Genomic DNA, 15405 nt, shown 5'->3' on the forward strand with positions numbered 1-15405 from the left:
ATTTCTAAGAGGATAACGCCGATTTTTTCTCCCATTATAGCTAAAATTAAACTTTTTCACATGGTACAGAAAGACATCCTGTTAATTTTATTTAAGAAATAGATATTCCTAATCTAACAATAATTTTATTTTGGTCAGGTTTATGGTAATGAATGTAAAGATGGACGGGCGAACATGGGAGCAGTTACTCTTTATCTTGCAGCAGATAACTCAACTCACCCTCACAGAAACACCACCAAGACGCAGGCACATAGATAATTATTATAGAGAAGTTACGATTTTCTTTAAGTATTTAAGAACAAATTCACTAGCATTTTGCTTGTAAAGAAGAAGTAATGAAATTAGTTTGTTTAGTCAGCACACTAAATCTAAAATAAAGAAAAATTGATATTAATGTAGTTTTGACCTAAACAAAGAGTTTCCAGTATGGCTTTGAAACCGATAAATATCCCCTGGATTAAAAATGGTTCTGGGCCATACTGAAAAATTACGTATTACAGACAATTTTCTATGAACAATAGTCTAGAAATTATATTATCAATACCAGCTTTGTTAGGCCAGTCCTTTGGCCCCTCGGGGCTAACAAAATTGCTATTGATCTGAAAATTTCTCATTTTACCAGTCGCGGAAAGCTGTCTATAATACGACGCGATAAATAAAATCAGAGACAAAAATACCATTTTTAGATAAAAAGTATACTTTATACCTACCTACACACTTAAATAAAAATAGCCTATTTATATTTAATTTGTTCTTGGATCTTTAGTTAATAGTTATCTATGCTTATCAGGGAGGACACCCTTGGAGGAAGGTTGACCCAGGCCATCTTCCAGACCCTCATTGTCACATGGATCAAGGCTAATCTCTATGTTGTTGTGTCCTGTGAACTTTGGGATCAGTTTCTAGAGGTAATGTTAGCTATACTATAATTAAGATAACCTGCAGAAATAGATATTTTATTACTTGGATGTTACACTAGATTTTTATTTTCTCTAATAAAGTAAAACTCCCAGTGGGCTAAAATGACGATAACCCTAATTCGCCCCCTTTACTCCATTCCGTCCCGTCCTACTGGATAAACAAACTGACCATTGAATGAGTTTCATGTTAGCAACCTAAATTGACTTCAATTTTTCCACTGTCATCAATATCCACGTATATTCTATATCCATTCCATAATGTTTTATTTGTTCTACAGTACAGGAATCAGATCTATTTGCCAATCGTCCTAAAGACAACCAATGGTTGATTGTACGTCAAGCTTTTAATTTTAAGAGGGATAAAATGAGGGATTTCAAAGGTTTGAGGTTGGTAATCTAATATATTTTTTTTTTAATTTTGAAGGGAAACAAATAAGGGGTTTTACGGGTTGAGTGGAGTTAACACCCTTTAAGCCCCACCCTTTAAAATCTGTATCAAGAATTAAAAATGAAGTTTGGGGACGAATTTTTGCTTCATTAATTTAGATGAATTATTTTTCCACCAACTTTTCTACTTGTCAAAATAAGTTCGTTTGTTTTAGGTTTTGAGTGGACTAACTTTATGGGAAGAATTAATCCGGGAGTGGTTTAAGACTATGGAAACCCTTACCAGAGTGTTAGCTAGACAGGTATATTATTTTTTTAATGTTTTTTCCATTAAAGTTTATAAAAATAATCGATATATTATTACTGGGATGTTGTACCACATTTTCATTTACTCTGATAAGGAGATGCTCACAGCTGGCTAAAATAAAGATACCCCCCTTCTTTAAACCCAATCCTTACCCTACTACTGGTTGAACAAACTGACCAATAAACGAATTTCATGTTAGCAAGCTAAAATAACGACAATTTTTTCCCCCTGTCGTAATATCCACGTATATTCTACATTCATTAGAGTAGGTGGTATTATCCTTTTAGAAATGTAGCGCTCGGCTCCCTAGCCTGCCTAGCCGCAGCGCTCGGCCCCCTTGCCTGCCTAGCCGCAGCGCTCGGCCCACTTGCCTGCCTAGCCGCAGCGCTCGGCTCCCTAGCCTAAAACCTAACCTAACCTAAAATACTTGTTCGTCGGTAGTCGGGGGGGTGGGGGGGGTGGGTACAAAATTGAAAAAAATTGAAAAAAAAATTATAATTATAAAGATATAATTTTGTTAATAATCATTAATGATGTGGATCAATTTATCGGGGATTGCCTTATCCCTTAAAATCCTTGAAGTTTTACCAACAAAATTCCGTTTGTCCCACTGTCTTATTTGAGAGCTTTACTCTCATAAACGTTATCATTGTTATTTTGTGGAAGGGAATTATGTTTTTTGTAAACGCGAAGCTTTTCTATAATTAGTGTTGGATGGCCGGTCTGTATGGACGAAACTCATAGCTATTATCATTAATTCAAGCATGTAGGAATTGTCCTATCTATTTCAAACTTGTTACCTACTGATTATTTTGGTCTAGCTAAAAAGTATAAGGTTTCTTGTCGTATTTTTTTAGTTTCATACCTATAGTTTTTGATTATAACAAATTCTTTTATTTAGATTGTAAAGAAACAAGACCTCAGATCAGCATTTGAAACATAGGGGGCAGTTGAAGAAGTAAGTTACAGAAAAGTTTCGCAGCTTATATTTATCTTTGTAGATCTGTATAATAATACAAACAATATTTTAGTTTCTTTACAACAAAATGGCTGGGTGTTGCCACCCCCTTAAAAGTCAAGGCTTGCCTTCACCTTTTCATTACTTGAATTTTTTGTTTGAAACTTTCACTACTGCTTTTAGTTAGGTTTAGGGAGATCAAGAAGGGTTTAGAATATTCCACAAGGGTAGGACAGTTAGGGAGTTGAATCCATTTTTATAGAAGCAGAAATATAATCTATGATTATGGTTTGGACCCTCTAAAACTGTAATCTACCCTTCCACTTTCCCCTCTCTTGTTGAAGATATCTTCAACGCCGATACGATTTTTGAAATATAAGATTCCACTTTTGTCTCTCTTGTTGAAGATATCTTCACCAAGAGAGGCAAAAGTGGAATCTTAAATTTCAAAAATCGTATCGGCGTTGAAGATATCTTCACCAAGAGAGGGGAAAGTGGAATCTTACATTTCAAAAATCGTATCGGCGTTGAAGATATCTTCACCAAGAGAAGGGAAAGTAGAATCTTACATTTCAAAAATCCTATCGGCGTTGAAGATATCTTCACCAAGAGAGGGGAAAGTGGAAAGGTAGATTACAGTTTTAGAGGGTCCAAACCATAATCATAGATTATATTTCTGCTTCTATAAAAATGGATTCAACTCCCTAACTGTAGGAGGTATTTTTAAGTTATAGGGAATTGTTTTGATTTATTTTTACCTTATTGTTATTAAACAAACTTCAGGTCTTGAAGTTATTTTTACTTCACTTTATTTTTTAAGGAAATGAACGGTACATTATATGCCGGTGAACGGCTGAGAGTGGAAATATCCCGGGGACGAGGCAGGGGACGTGGAGGCGGAGGTGATAGGGGGCGCAGTTCTTACAGAGGTAGAGGCCGGGGTGGGGGCGGGGATAGGTATGAAAGACGCAGCCCCCCACATTACTCTAGGAAAGTTTTTGTTTTAAAAAGTAAAAGTTAGAAAATCTTTAGGTAGGCTTATTTATTAAATGTAACGTTTAAAAGCAATGCATTTTTTGTAATTTCGCCATGGACTGACGTACAGTTTTGTTATAAAGTTGCTGCGCTAATAAAACAGCAGTACCTAAGATAAAAAAATTTAAAATTAATCTTCCAAAATACTTACTAAAAATCATCGAATTTTTTTTTTCAAAATGAAAACATTTAAAAATAACAGAGGTGGCTCTAGAGGAAGGGGAGGTGATAAGGGTGGCTTTAGAGGCAGAGGCCGTGGAGGGGACAGGGGTGGTTTCAGAGGACGTGGTGGCAGAGGGGGTGGTAGATCCCCTCCACCAAGGTAAAATTTTAAATTTTAAGATTAGTTTAGATATTGCTAGCGGCTGCGGCCCTAGCATTTAGGGGCTCTGTATTAAAAAGGATAGATAGGGGACAGAAATATAGTCTAAAACCATTCCGTGTCATATGAGAAGCTTTCCTACCTATAAAGGAGAACTCAATCGGTTTAGTAGTTATCGAAATCTTAAGCTAAAGACAAAGAACCTTTTTACTTTAAACAATTTAGTATATAAACAAAATATATTAGTGTAATTTCCAAATTTGCTAACTTTAAATGCCTACCATCTCTTTTATTGCTTTATTAAAGATTTTCTAAAATTACAATAACTTTCCTACCTAGATATGCTCTTTTTTATTAGTTCTTCCCTTTTCTACCAATCAAAAAATTTTAAAAACCTTTTTTTTAATGAATTTTAACTTTTTAAGTAAATTATTTTTATTTTTTCAGGTATGAGAGGAGAGATGGCTACGGACCCCCCTCACATTACTTCACAAGGGAGGCACACCCCAGGGGCGACTACTCCCCTCCACAACAACGTTACAGAGGCCCCCCACCGCCAATGAGGGATATGTCGCCACGAGGACCCCCCCCGCGGACCTCCTCCCCCCCACCACAGAGAATATTCCCCGTCACCCAGGAGGGGACCTCCCGGTAGGGGCCCAGGGATTACTCACCTGAACCAAGAGGTCGGCCACCCCCAAGGTAAAATCAAATTTATATCAGGGATGTAAAGGGATAAGTCAATGGCCGATAAACTGATGAACATCAACATCGATGATACATAAAATTAGTGGTTAAAAAACGTTTGAACACTCAACTTATTGAAACAATAAATCAAAATTTAATTAACTCCCCAAAGTAGTTACCTAAGCCAATGAATAAGAAAACGTTATAATAAGAAGAAAATAAAGCTTTGGGGACTAGTGTAATAAACAGTCCACTTCCTTCCTTCATTTAATCCTCCATAACTTAGGACCCCGCGTTCCACGACTCCATACGCCACGTGAAGCATATAATCAGTAATGCATCATCCTATTATATAAAGCAGTAAGACTTTTTTTCTAAATAACTACTGATCCGATTGGGTTCTCTATTTTAGGTAGGCATCACATAGGTCCTGAGTTGGTTTTATTCTATTTTCTGATCATATTTAAGCCTTAAGATGGATTTTTTTTACTTTTTCTATTGAAACTAAAATAAAAAAATGTTGGGATCTATTTCAACTCACCACTAACTCAAGTGCCCCTAGAGGCCTCTAGGGGCTTAGTTACTATTGACCATACACTGTATTATCTTAGGTTGCGGCGGAAACCGGCTCCGATGCTGTACATCCTGGCTATGGATTTCTCTCCGAGAATGTCGAGTTTGCTAATCTTTGCCAGGTAAATGCAGGGAGGGAGGGGACAATGGGCTGTTAACTACACGTGTCCCCAAACTTTTATAATAACGTATTCTTATTCGTTGGCTTAACAACTTTGGGGATTAAGTGATCCCTGATTGGTTGGTACATTAAGTTGAGTGTCCAAACGTATCAACCACAAAAGGTAATCTATGTAAGGGGTAATTTTGTGTATCATCAATGGGGTTGTACATGTACAGTACATCAATTTGTCGACCATTGTCTTATCCCTTAAGATTCTTGGGTAAATGGATATATTATTACCTGGATGTTACACCAGTTTTTCATGTACTCTAATAAAGCGGTACTCACAGCGGGCTAAAATAAAGATACACCCTTATTCCTCCCTTACAACACCCCCTTACCTCCTTCTGGGTAAACGATCTGACCAATATATGAAGTCCATGTTAGGAACCTAAATTCATGACAACAAATTTCCATGATATGTCATTAATAATATCCACGTGTATTTTATATCCCTGGACAGGTAATATTTTCCATTTGACTGCAGGGAGGGAGTGGATATTAGACTGGAAGTTATACTGGTACCCAAAGTTTTATAAACACGTTAGCTCACAACTTTAAATCTTGATTGGTTCATTCAAACTAGCAGTGTCTGAACTAATCTAAGGTGTTGTTTTGTTCAATATATTTGGGGATTTATATATGTATATTTCGTTCATTATCTTGTCCACGGTCATTAGTGTGAGGAATGGGGTTGACAACACACCCCTTAAAATTAAAATTATGTAGATTCCCCCCCCCCCGTTTTTTAAAAACCTCTAAGATTACATCCCTTCCCGTAAAAACCCTGTGCAGACTGTACTGCTTACGTTTTTTTCTGGTTAATTTCAAGAATGTAATATTATATTAATAAGAATGATACCTACCTTTTAATTTAAATTTTTTTTTTTTATCAGGAGAAAGGAGTTATATTTGTTGGTCCACCGTCCACTGCCATTAGAGATATGGGTATCAAGTCTACATCTAAGGTAAATGATAGAGTAGCTACTCAGGAACTTATTTTGGTTGATTTCAAGTAGAAAAAAATAACACTCTATACTATACCGGAGTAACAGGATGTCTGTTCATTTGTCCTGTACGATCTCAATCTTCTGGTCTTCCATAATTTTCAGGGAATGTTTATGCTGTTTTTTTGGCGGGGGGGGGGGGGGGGGGGTATGACACCGCTTCTTGGAAAAATGACCTCGAATATTTTCATTGGTAAAAACCCTCCAACCATCCTCTTTTAAGACGAAACACAAGTAGGCTCTAGGAAAAGCAACTGTGTATTTAAAAGAAGTCTGTCGTTACAATTTTTCTAATATTTAACCTGTTTTTTAGATGATCATGGAAGCCGCTAACGTACCTGTAATCCACGGTTACCACGGAGAGGACCAGAGCCTGGACACCTTGAAGGCGGAGGCAGACAAGATCGGGTTCCCTGTTATGATGCCGAGTAGTATGGACACAGCATGTTCTTGTTAGCCAGGGATGTTGTTACTGCTTATGTTTTCCAGGTAAGCTTTCCCTTTATTTTTTCTCGTTCTGCGTTTTCAAAGATGTTTAGTTAGATAAGTTTGCTGATTTTTTTGCCACGTGTCAAGATGCCTGTAGGAAATGAATGAGGGGGGAGAGGGGGAGTTGAACCTACACACTTTTATTTTTGCTTTCAAAAGAAAAAATTTAGGTGTGAGAGTAAGGGGGGGGGGGGAAGTTCTGACACATTTGCGTAAACAGCGAGTATAGGCTTTATCTTTGGGACGGACGGACGGACGGACGGACGGACAGACATCGTTCTACTTTGTATTATAGATTAGATATTTAGTAGGGAGGGATGGGACATTGGGCTGTAAATTACACTAGCCCCCAAAGTTTTCAAATAACATTTTCTTATTCTTTGGCCTAACAACCTTGGGTACTTTTATTGATTTTTTATTGGTTGGTTCATTAAGTTGAGTGTCCTAACATTTCAATCACTTATTGTAATCTACAGAAGGGGTAACGATGTGTATCATCATTAGAGATGAACATCAATTTATCAGCCAATGTCTTATCCCTTTATATCCCTGTAATTATCTAATTAACTAATGAGCAATTTTATTCCAGGTTGAAAATCAGTGATACGAGGTCGAATGGGGCCGGTGCCAGGCAAATCCTGGAGGTTGCGCAACAGTTTTCGCGGCCAGAGCAGTAGAATCAAGAAAAATATGTTTAAGTGTTGTTTCAATCAATAAAGATAATAATGAAAACAATTTTTTTTTTATTTTTGCGTTTTGTGTACAAGCGAGGTTTTTCTATAATTAAGGTCGTTTTTTACCACTTTCTCGTGATTTTTACCACCCGTTTTTACCACAATTATTGGTAAATTTTTACCATATTTACCCTATTTCTGGTAAAATTTTACCAGTTTAGGGCAAAAATATTACCAGGTGTTGAACAGTTTTACCACTTTTTCGGTAAAATCTACCAGAAATTTGCGGTAAATTTTACCAAAAAAGTGGTAAAAATTGGTCAAAATCTGGTATAAATTTGCGTCCTAAAATGGTAATATTTTACCGGAAATCTGGTAAAATTTTACCGATAATTGTGGTAAAAATCGATGGTAAAAAGCGTGAGAAAGTACCACTAAAAGTGTTTTTACCACGGTTACGGTAAAATTTTACCACCTTTTAAATCGTATAGGCTGGTAAAATTTTACCATAAAAGTGGTAAAAACTAGGTTTTTTTATGGTATTATATCGATCCTGGGTAACCGCTGAACCGATATGGTTCTCCTTTACATTGAAGCTTCTTATAAGTTCAGGGAATTTTTAAAAACTATTTTGGAGGATGGTATCCCATCCTTCTATGAGAAATCACCCCTAGAAATAAATTCCACCCAGCATTTTTTTTACTTTTTCTTTTTAAAACTGAAATTGAAAGTTGGGGTGGGGACTCGGAGTCATCTTAAGTGCCCCTAGAGACTTATAGGGGCGTATCCGCAAGTATTATAAAATACACATTAATTTAATTAATTTAGGTAAAAACGAAGGAAAACGAGGGATCTTTTGAGGCCCGTCCATCTGTGGAGCTAATCCTTCTCCAAGATTGTTTCATACTTGATAATTATGTCCGGGACTATAATCATCAGGTTAATATTTTAAATCAAACATAGTTATTTATTGAATTGTATAGACAGCTTTCCGTGGATAATAATAGAGGCTCAATACCAGCTGAGTATCCACGATTTCCCCAATAGTAGCTAAGTATCCACGCATATTTCCCAAGAGTAGTTGAATATCCACACTTTTTCCCTATGGTAGTTGAATATCCACAAAAGTTTCCTATTGGTATTTTCATTATATCCTTTCATACTGCTGATTCCCATGACAATAAAGATTTTTATATGTGTTGTCCTTTATTCTAGACTGATTTAAAAATAAAAAAAAAAACATTGTTTTTATATAAGACTTATACAAAACAAGGATGACAAAATAAAATCGTAGTTGGGCATACGAACATTTTGGTAATTACGTTCTTATAGAGTTGATACAATACCCAAAAAATATAGAAAAACTTTGCTTTCATTTATTATATTATATGAAAAAATTGGTTTCTGAAAACATCAACATGTTTAAAATGGACCAACAGACTTTCTATTATAGAATTGCTACGCTTCCTAAATCGTACCTTTTGTATTAAATTGATAGGAAAACTATTTTTCCCCAAATGGTAGTTGAATATCCACACATTTCCCCAATGGTAGCTGAGTATCCAAAAATGGCCCCAATAGTAGCTGAACATCCACGTGGATACTCAGCTGGTATTGAGCCCGAGAATCTTTCTCAATATCCATGTATTTCATAGCCATTCTGGCAGCTGCAACACTGGCACTAAGAAAAAGTTACACGTTACAGCAGTTGGCAAGATCTTAACGGACAAAATTTTTTTTTCTTCTTTAAATCACTTGTTTAAAGATTGGATGTCTTCAAAGACCTCTGAATATAAACTGGGCTTAGTTTACGGGGAGGTGTTTATGCCTTTCATCCAATAATTTAAAACTCTAAATGTCTTGGTTGGAAATTGTTTTTTTGATCTTTAAGCTACATTGGATACTGGGAAGCCCGCAGGGTTATGGCACCGCAAAGTTAGGTTGCTTCGCAGGGGTTACCATAAGAAAAACTACCATATTTTTTTCAATTTATTCCAATAATAAGTTATGTGTGGGGTTCTTGGCTCCATAGGGAAAGCATAAAATTCATTTTTAAATCCGATAGATTTAAAAAGGTTTTATGCATTCGACAATGGCCGAGAAAAACTTATCTTTGATAGTGCTAGGTGCTATTTAGAAAATTTTTATTCGTTGTTTTGATAAAACAGGCAGTGCCAAACCCATAACCACAATAAACCATTCAAGGAAATGAAAACCTCTTCCCTTTCATTCTTTTTCTCTCTCTCTCTCTCTAATTTTTATTTGATCATCTAATGCTTGGATTTCTTTTATAAGCAATGGTTTAATTAGATTGAATTTAAATCATTTATTAGAAGATTTACTATAGTATTTCGACTGCGTGATTTTTTTTATTACTTTTTAGAATGATTGTCACTATTCCTCGTGACGTAACCTACCCTTCTTCTTCTCATAAATGTCACTATTTTATGGTGAAGTTTAATCTAAAGTCAAGAAAACAAAACATTATTATAACCGGTTCTACCCGCTTCCTTGTTCTCTTCCCCACTTTCAGTTCAGAAGGGTGACGCAGATTTCGCGATTTGAATAAAAATTATCTTTATATTATAGCGAATTAAATAATCTTGCAAGCATCGCTTTTATCTTATGAAGAAAAATCAGCGAAAAACGAGATCTGGAATTTGCGTCACCCTGCCAATATGACGCAAGAAGCATGACCGCTACGACCATGGCAATATTTTAAACCCAATCCTATTTTATAGCGGGGCAATCAAAGTTTTTATATTGAAGTAGTTAATAAAATTCAATAATCTCTATGTATTTTTGCAACATGTCTGTTACTTTTCAATAACTCTGTGGCTTCGCCAGTAGTCTCCAAGGACCTCACACAAAGATGTGGTGTTTTACCCCAAATTTATTTTCATTTTGAAGATCGATATATAATTAGTTGAATGTTACAACAGATGTATTATAATAAAGTGGTACGTCTAGCTGGCTAAAATAACAATACCCGCGCTATTTACCCCATCCCCTCCCTTCCTACTAACCATTAATAGATAGCCTAGATATAGATAATAGATAGCCTAAAACCTATCCTGGACTATTGCTAAACTTCTCTAAACATTGTGAAGCGATCGGAAAACCTTTTCCGAGATCTTTATGTACACACATACATAAATCCTTTATATAATTTTAAGATTTAACCATTTTGTGTAACATTTATTTGACATTGATAATTTTACATTAATCAAAAGTAAAAATGCAGTACTGTAATAATGTTTGAAAAATAACTTATATTCATTACATAAAATACAAATATTAGTATTATCTACATATTAAGAAAATCTATAAAAACAACATTAAACTATAATACATAAATTTTTATAATTTGTCTTTTTTGATTCTTTGATCACAGCTAGAAATGATAATTGACTTTGTCTTTTTTTTTTTACATAAAGCTACTTTTTGCTCAATACCCGTTTGGTTGGGGGGTAAAAACTGAAAATATTAGGACGTGGTGTAGGGGAAAGGAGGGTAAAAAAGTAATAATCTCCCCCCCAAAAAAACATTTCTCCAAAATATATTACATTCTACGCCTCTCCTCAAAACAATTTGAAATCATACCCAAATTTAAGGTTCCATAGGCACCCTTTAAACATCTGAAACCCACAACAATTTTCTTAGGCGCTTCACGCACTAAAAATCCGAGTGATATATTGACATTTCTTACACAATAATAATTTTTTCATGGGTGGTATGAGCCCAAAATTAATAACACTATGGGGGATTTTCTATACCCCCCCTCCTCTCCACAAAAAAATATACATTAATTTTCAAGTGATTCCAAACTTCAAACCCTTTTACAAAAAATAACTTTTTAAAATTGTGTTAGACAACATCGAAATTTTAGCGCATTGCGTACCTATGGTCTGTCCGTTTGTTAGTTTGTCAGGTTGTAACCCATTCTGCGAAATTAAAATTAACTAAGCTAACTTATTGGGAAAATTTGATTATTTCGGCTGCTATTTGAGATTGACTTTTCAAAATTGTTTTAAAGAATATTAAAACCAATAATGATCTACTCTATAACTAACTTTGTCCGTCCATCTATTAAAACTGCATTAGGATTAGAATAATTTTAATTTATGTGCTTTACTAATTGAGGACTTTGTCATCCTTGTTCAACTATCTTTTACCAGTGTTAAATATTTTTAAAGTAAATTTAATCCACATCTGATCTGAAGGCTAAATTGTTTCAGCGGAAGATCACACAACAAGTTAATGAAAACTAGTAAAATATGTTGCCCAAGGAACCCAGAACTAGTTTTGGATAGGGAGGGGGTGGGAGGGACTGTGCCCAACACCCCACAGTCATCAAATATAAAGTTTTGGCATACTGCAAGTATAAATTTTTCCCTTGCAAAGTTTTTTTTTTCCACTATCTCTTACAGGAAAAAAGTTATTAACCATCAAAAAAGTAATTTTAAAAAAATCATTGTGGGGAATGGTACTCATACAGAGCTGTATCTTTAAATCAGTTTTGTGGTGATCCAGATCGGGGTGAGCCAATTTTCCACCAATGAGAGCACAGCATTTTATGAAATGCCGCGCTGTGATTGGCTGAAATTCGGCTAACCCCGATATGGCTCACCACTAAAATGATTTAAGGATCCAGCTCAGTTTAACTAAATCTGGTTCTGGGTTCCCTGGGCATTATATTTTACTAGTTCTCATCAACTTGTTATGTGACTTTCCGCTGGACCAATTGGGCCTTCAGATCAGCTGTCAATCATACATAATCTATAGACATAAAACATAACTAACATTTTTACAACATTAACACAATAAAATTACAATATAATTCCTTTTAAAATCTTTAGTTAAAGTATTATAATGCCACTATATGATAATATGTAAATTTAAGTAGTTGTAGTTTTGGTCCTAAATAATTAGGAGAAGATTTTTATAGTGCCTATAAAAAGAATGACGTCACACAATACAAATAACTAATTATAGGCCAATACACAGAATAAAATATATACAATGGTATGCTAGAATACATTTTAATTGACCAATTGTAGGCCATTATGACGTCATTTTTATAGGCACTATAAAAAGCGCTTCGATAAAGGAATGTGAAAATACAGTTTGGTTTATATACAAAATAGATAATAATTTAATACAGAATCCTCAAATATTTGTGCTAGTATTACATATTTTTAAATCATTAAAATGCTCTAATAATGTACTAGCACTAAAAAAATATGGAAAACTCAAATTTTTGTTGGGAAAAATCACGAAACCTTTACCTTAAGAGGAATTTATTTTCCAGCAAGGTTTTGAAACCGATTAATATCCGCTGGATTAGAACCGGTTCACAGCTATACTGAAAAATTATGTATGGCACTGCATTACAGACAATTTTCCACGAATACCAAATCTTAAAATTGATACCAGTTTTGTTAGACTGGGTTTACAAAACTGGTATTAATCTTTTAATTTTTATTTTAATATTCGCGGAAAACTGTCCATAATATAATTTTAATTTTTGTAGAAATATTCATTTTAAATTTTTAAAAATTTACAATAAAACCTAAAGAAAAGTTTCTTCTGTATTTTCAATGTAATGCATAAATGAAAGAATAGACGCCACTTTTAACATCGAGCTTTTACGTCTGAAAAAAAGAAAATTTCATTAGCATTATTAAATTTAAACAATAAATATGTATCATCGAGGATCTAAAGGGATACGACAATCTCAAATAAATTTATGTACACCCTAGTGATGATAAACAAAATTACCCCATCAGTAGCGTAAGATTATTGATTTAAACGTTTGAACACTAAACTTTATAAATAAAAAAATAAAAATTCAATAAAGTCCCTAAAGTTGTTAAGCCAACGAATAAAGAAAACAAATAAAAATAAAAATTTGGGGACCCACTCACTCTGGTATCATCAAAGATTACAAAACAACTTAGCAGCTTAGCAGTGGCGGCTGAATTATGTGGCAGACTATAGATATATTAAGCCGCTATGGACAAACTGCAAACTGTCTGTATTCTATTGATATGTAATTTCAAGGATCTATGTCAACTGTATGGCTTAAATAAAGTTGTCGTGTCTGTTATAATATCGACATGCTCTTTAACCCATTAGTGCCGAACTTCCCCCCTGTCGTCAGAATCGCTTCAAATTTTAAACACAGCTTCCTTAAGGGATTGTAAGACATTTGTATTTTTAGATTTTTTGATTTGTGGCATACCAAAGAAGTTTTTTTTTGCGTCGTTTCCGACGCATTCGGACTAATCATTTTACCCATGCGTCTATTATGTACCATATCGGACTAATCATCTTAGGCTTTTACTGTATAATCTATTAGTTGCTTTGCCCATAACCTCTAGGGTGGGTGGGGAATGTCAGAAAAATAGCATAAAGCCATCCCAAGATATTTATAAAGCTTTCCTGATAAGTAAAACCAATTCAGACCCGAAATTTCTATAATCTTTAGCTTCAGACAAAAACCTTACTACTGTATAGTATGGAACACTATACTAGCAGCAGTTACGCCCCTAGAGGCATTAAAGGACCCTTGGGTTGGAAGGGAGTCAAACACCCTCTTTTAATTACAGTTTTTAGAGAAAAATTGATAAAAAATTTTGAGAGGGGTTTATTATTTTCTAGGGGTGATTTCTCCTAGGGCGGTTGTGGTACTCTCCCCGAAAATAGTTATAAACCTTACCAGGTTCTATGAGAAGCTACCATGTAAAGGAGAACAATATCGGTTCAGTGGTTAGTGAGATCCCTTTGTACACACAGACATATATATAGAATGTATATCCTGTTACTTTATTTTAAGGATGTACATAGCACAGATACTTTACAATCAGTGTCTGTCTGTACGTCCATTCGTCTGCATAAAACAATTCAGAATATAATTATTTGGTACTAGTAGCTACGCCCCTAGAGGCCTTTAGGGGCACTTGAGATGGGGAGAGGTCATTGAATTCAACAACAATATTTTTTTTTTAGATTTAAAAAGACTTAATTTAATTAAGTTAATTCTATTTTTTTTGTGTTGGGTTTTTTTTATGATACTCTCCCCCAAAATAATTATAAACCTTACCAGGTTCTATGAGAAGCTACCATGTAAAGGAGAACCATATCGGTTCAGTGGTTAGTGAGATCCCTTAGTACACACAGACACATGTAGAATATATATCCTGTTACTTTATTATAAGGATACATCACACAGATACTCTACAATCAGTGTCTGTCTGTACGTCCATTCGTCTGTATAAAACAATTCAGAATATAATTATTTGGTACCAATGGCTACGCCTCTAGAGGCCTTTAGGGGCACTTGAGATGGGGAGAGGTCATTGAATTCAACAACAATGTTTTTTTATTTTAGATTTAAAAAGAATTAATTTCATGTAGTTTATTCTATTTTTTCTTGTATTGGGTTTTTTTTTTAAGGGGCGATTTCTCTTTGGAGGGTGGAGGTAACCTCCCAAAAAATAGTTAGTTATAAACCTTCCCAGGACCTATGAGAAGCTACAAAGTAAAAAAAAAGAAGCATATCAGTTAAGCAGATACACAGAGAGATATCCTTTCACTCTATTACAATGCTTTAGCTAAGAAATATGATTTTGTCGACAATTATATTGAACAACCAAATACATGACAAACCCTCGCCCCCCCTCCCAGCCCCTGTTAGTCCCCAAAGTTTTATAATAACTTTTTCTTATTTGTTGTCTTGCTAACTTTGGGGAATTGTATTTGTATTTTGATTGGTTGGTTTATTAAGTTAAGTGTCCAAATGTTTCAACCACTAAATGTATATAATCTACAGAAATATTTTATGGTATAATAGCCCTGAGTAAGTACATCAATTTATCGGC

General features: G+C 34.8%; 1 protein-coding gene across 3 annotated transcripts; it reads left to right on the forward strand.

Moving 5' to 3' along the window:
* On the forward strand, positions 1-7580 carry LOC145324803 (uncharacterized). Of its 3 annotated transcripts, XM_080167445.1 has the most exons (10): positions 19-246; positions 791-908; positions 1523-1609; positions 3393-3560; positions 3808-3929; positions 4377-4631; positions 5228-5311; positions 6249-6320; positions 6673-6848; positions 7438-7580. In XM_080167445.1, the coding sequence occupies exons 1-6, from the start codon at positions 143-145 to the stop codon at positions 4582-4584; spliced, it is 807 nt and encodes a 268-aa protein (XP_080023571.1). In that variant the 5' UTR covers positions 19-142; the 3' UTR covers positions 4585-4631; positions 5228-5311; positions 6249-6320; positions 6673-6848; positions 7438-7580. The 3 variants fall into 3 exon arrangements, with proteins under 3 accessions (XP_080023574.1, XP_080023573.1, XP_080023571.1); XM_080167448.1 differs by lacking the exon at positions 4377-4631 and having other exon boundaries at positions 1-246; XM_080167447.1 differs by lacking the exon at positions 5228-5311 and having other exon boundaries at positions 16-246.
* Positions 7581-15405: the final 7825 nt, after the last annotated feature.

This window comes from Acartia tonsa, chromosome 7 (genome assembly GCF_053477335.1).
Source record: "Acartia tonsa isolate MP-2025a chromosome 7, ASM5347733v1, whole genome shotgun sequence".
Taxonomy (NCBI): domain Eukaryota; kingdom Metazoa; phylum Arthropoda; class Copepoda; order Calanoida; family Acartiidae; genus Acartia; species Acartia tonsa.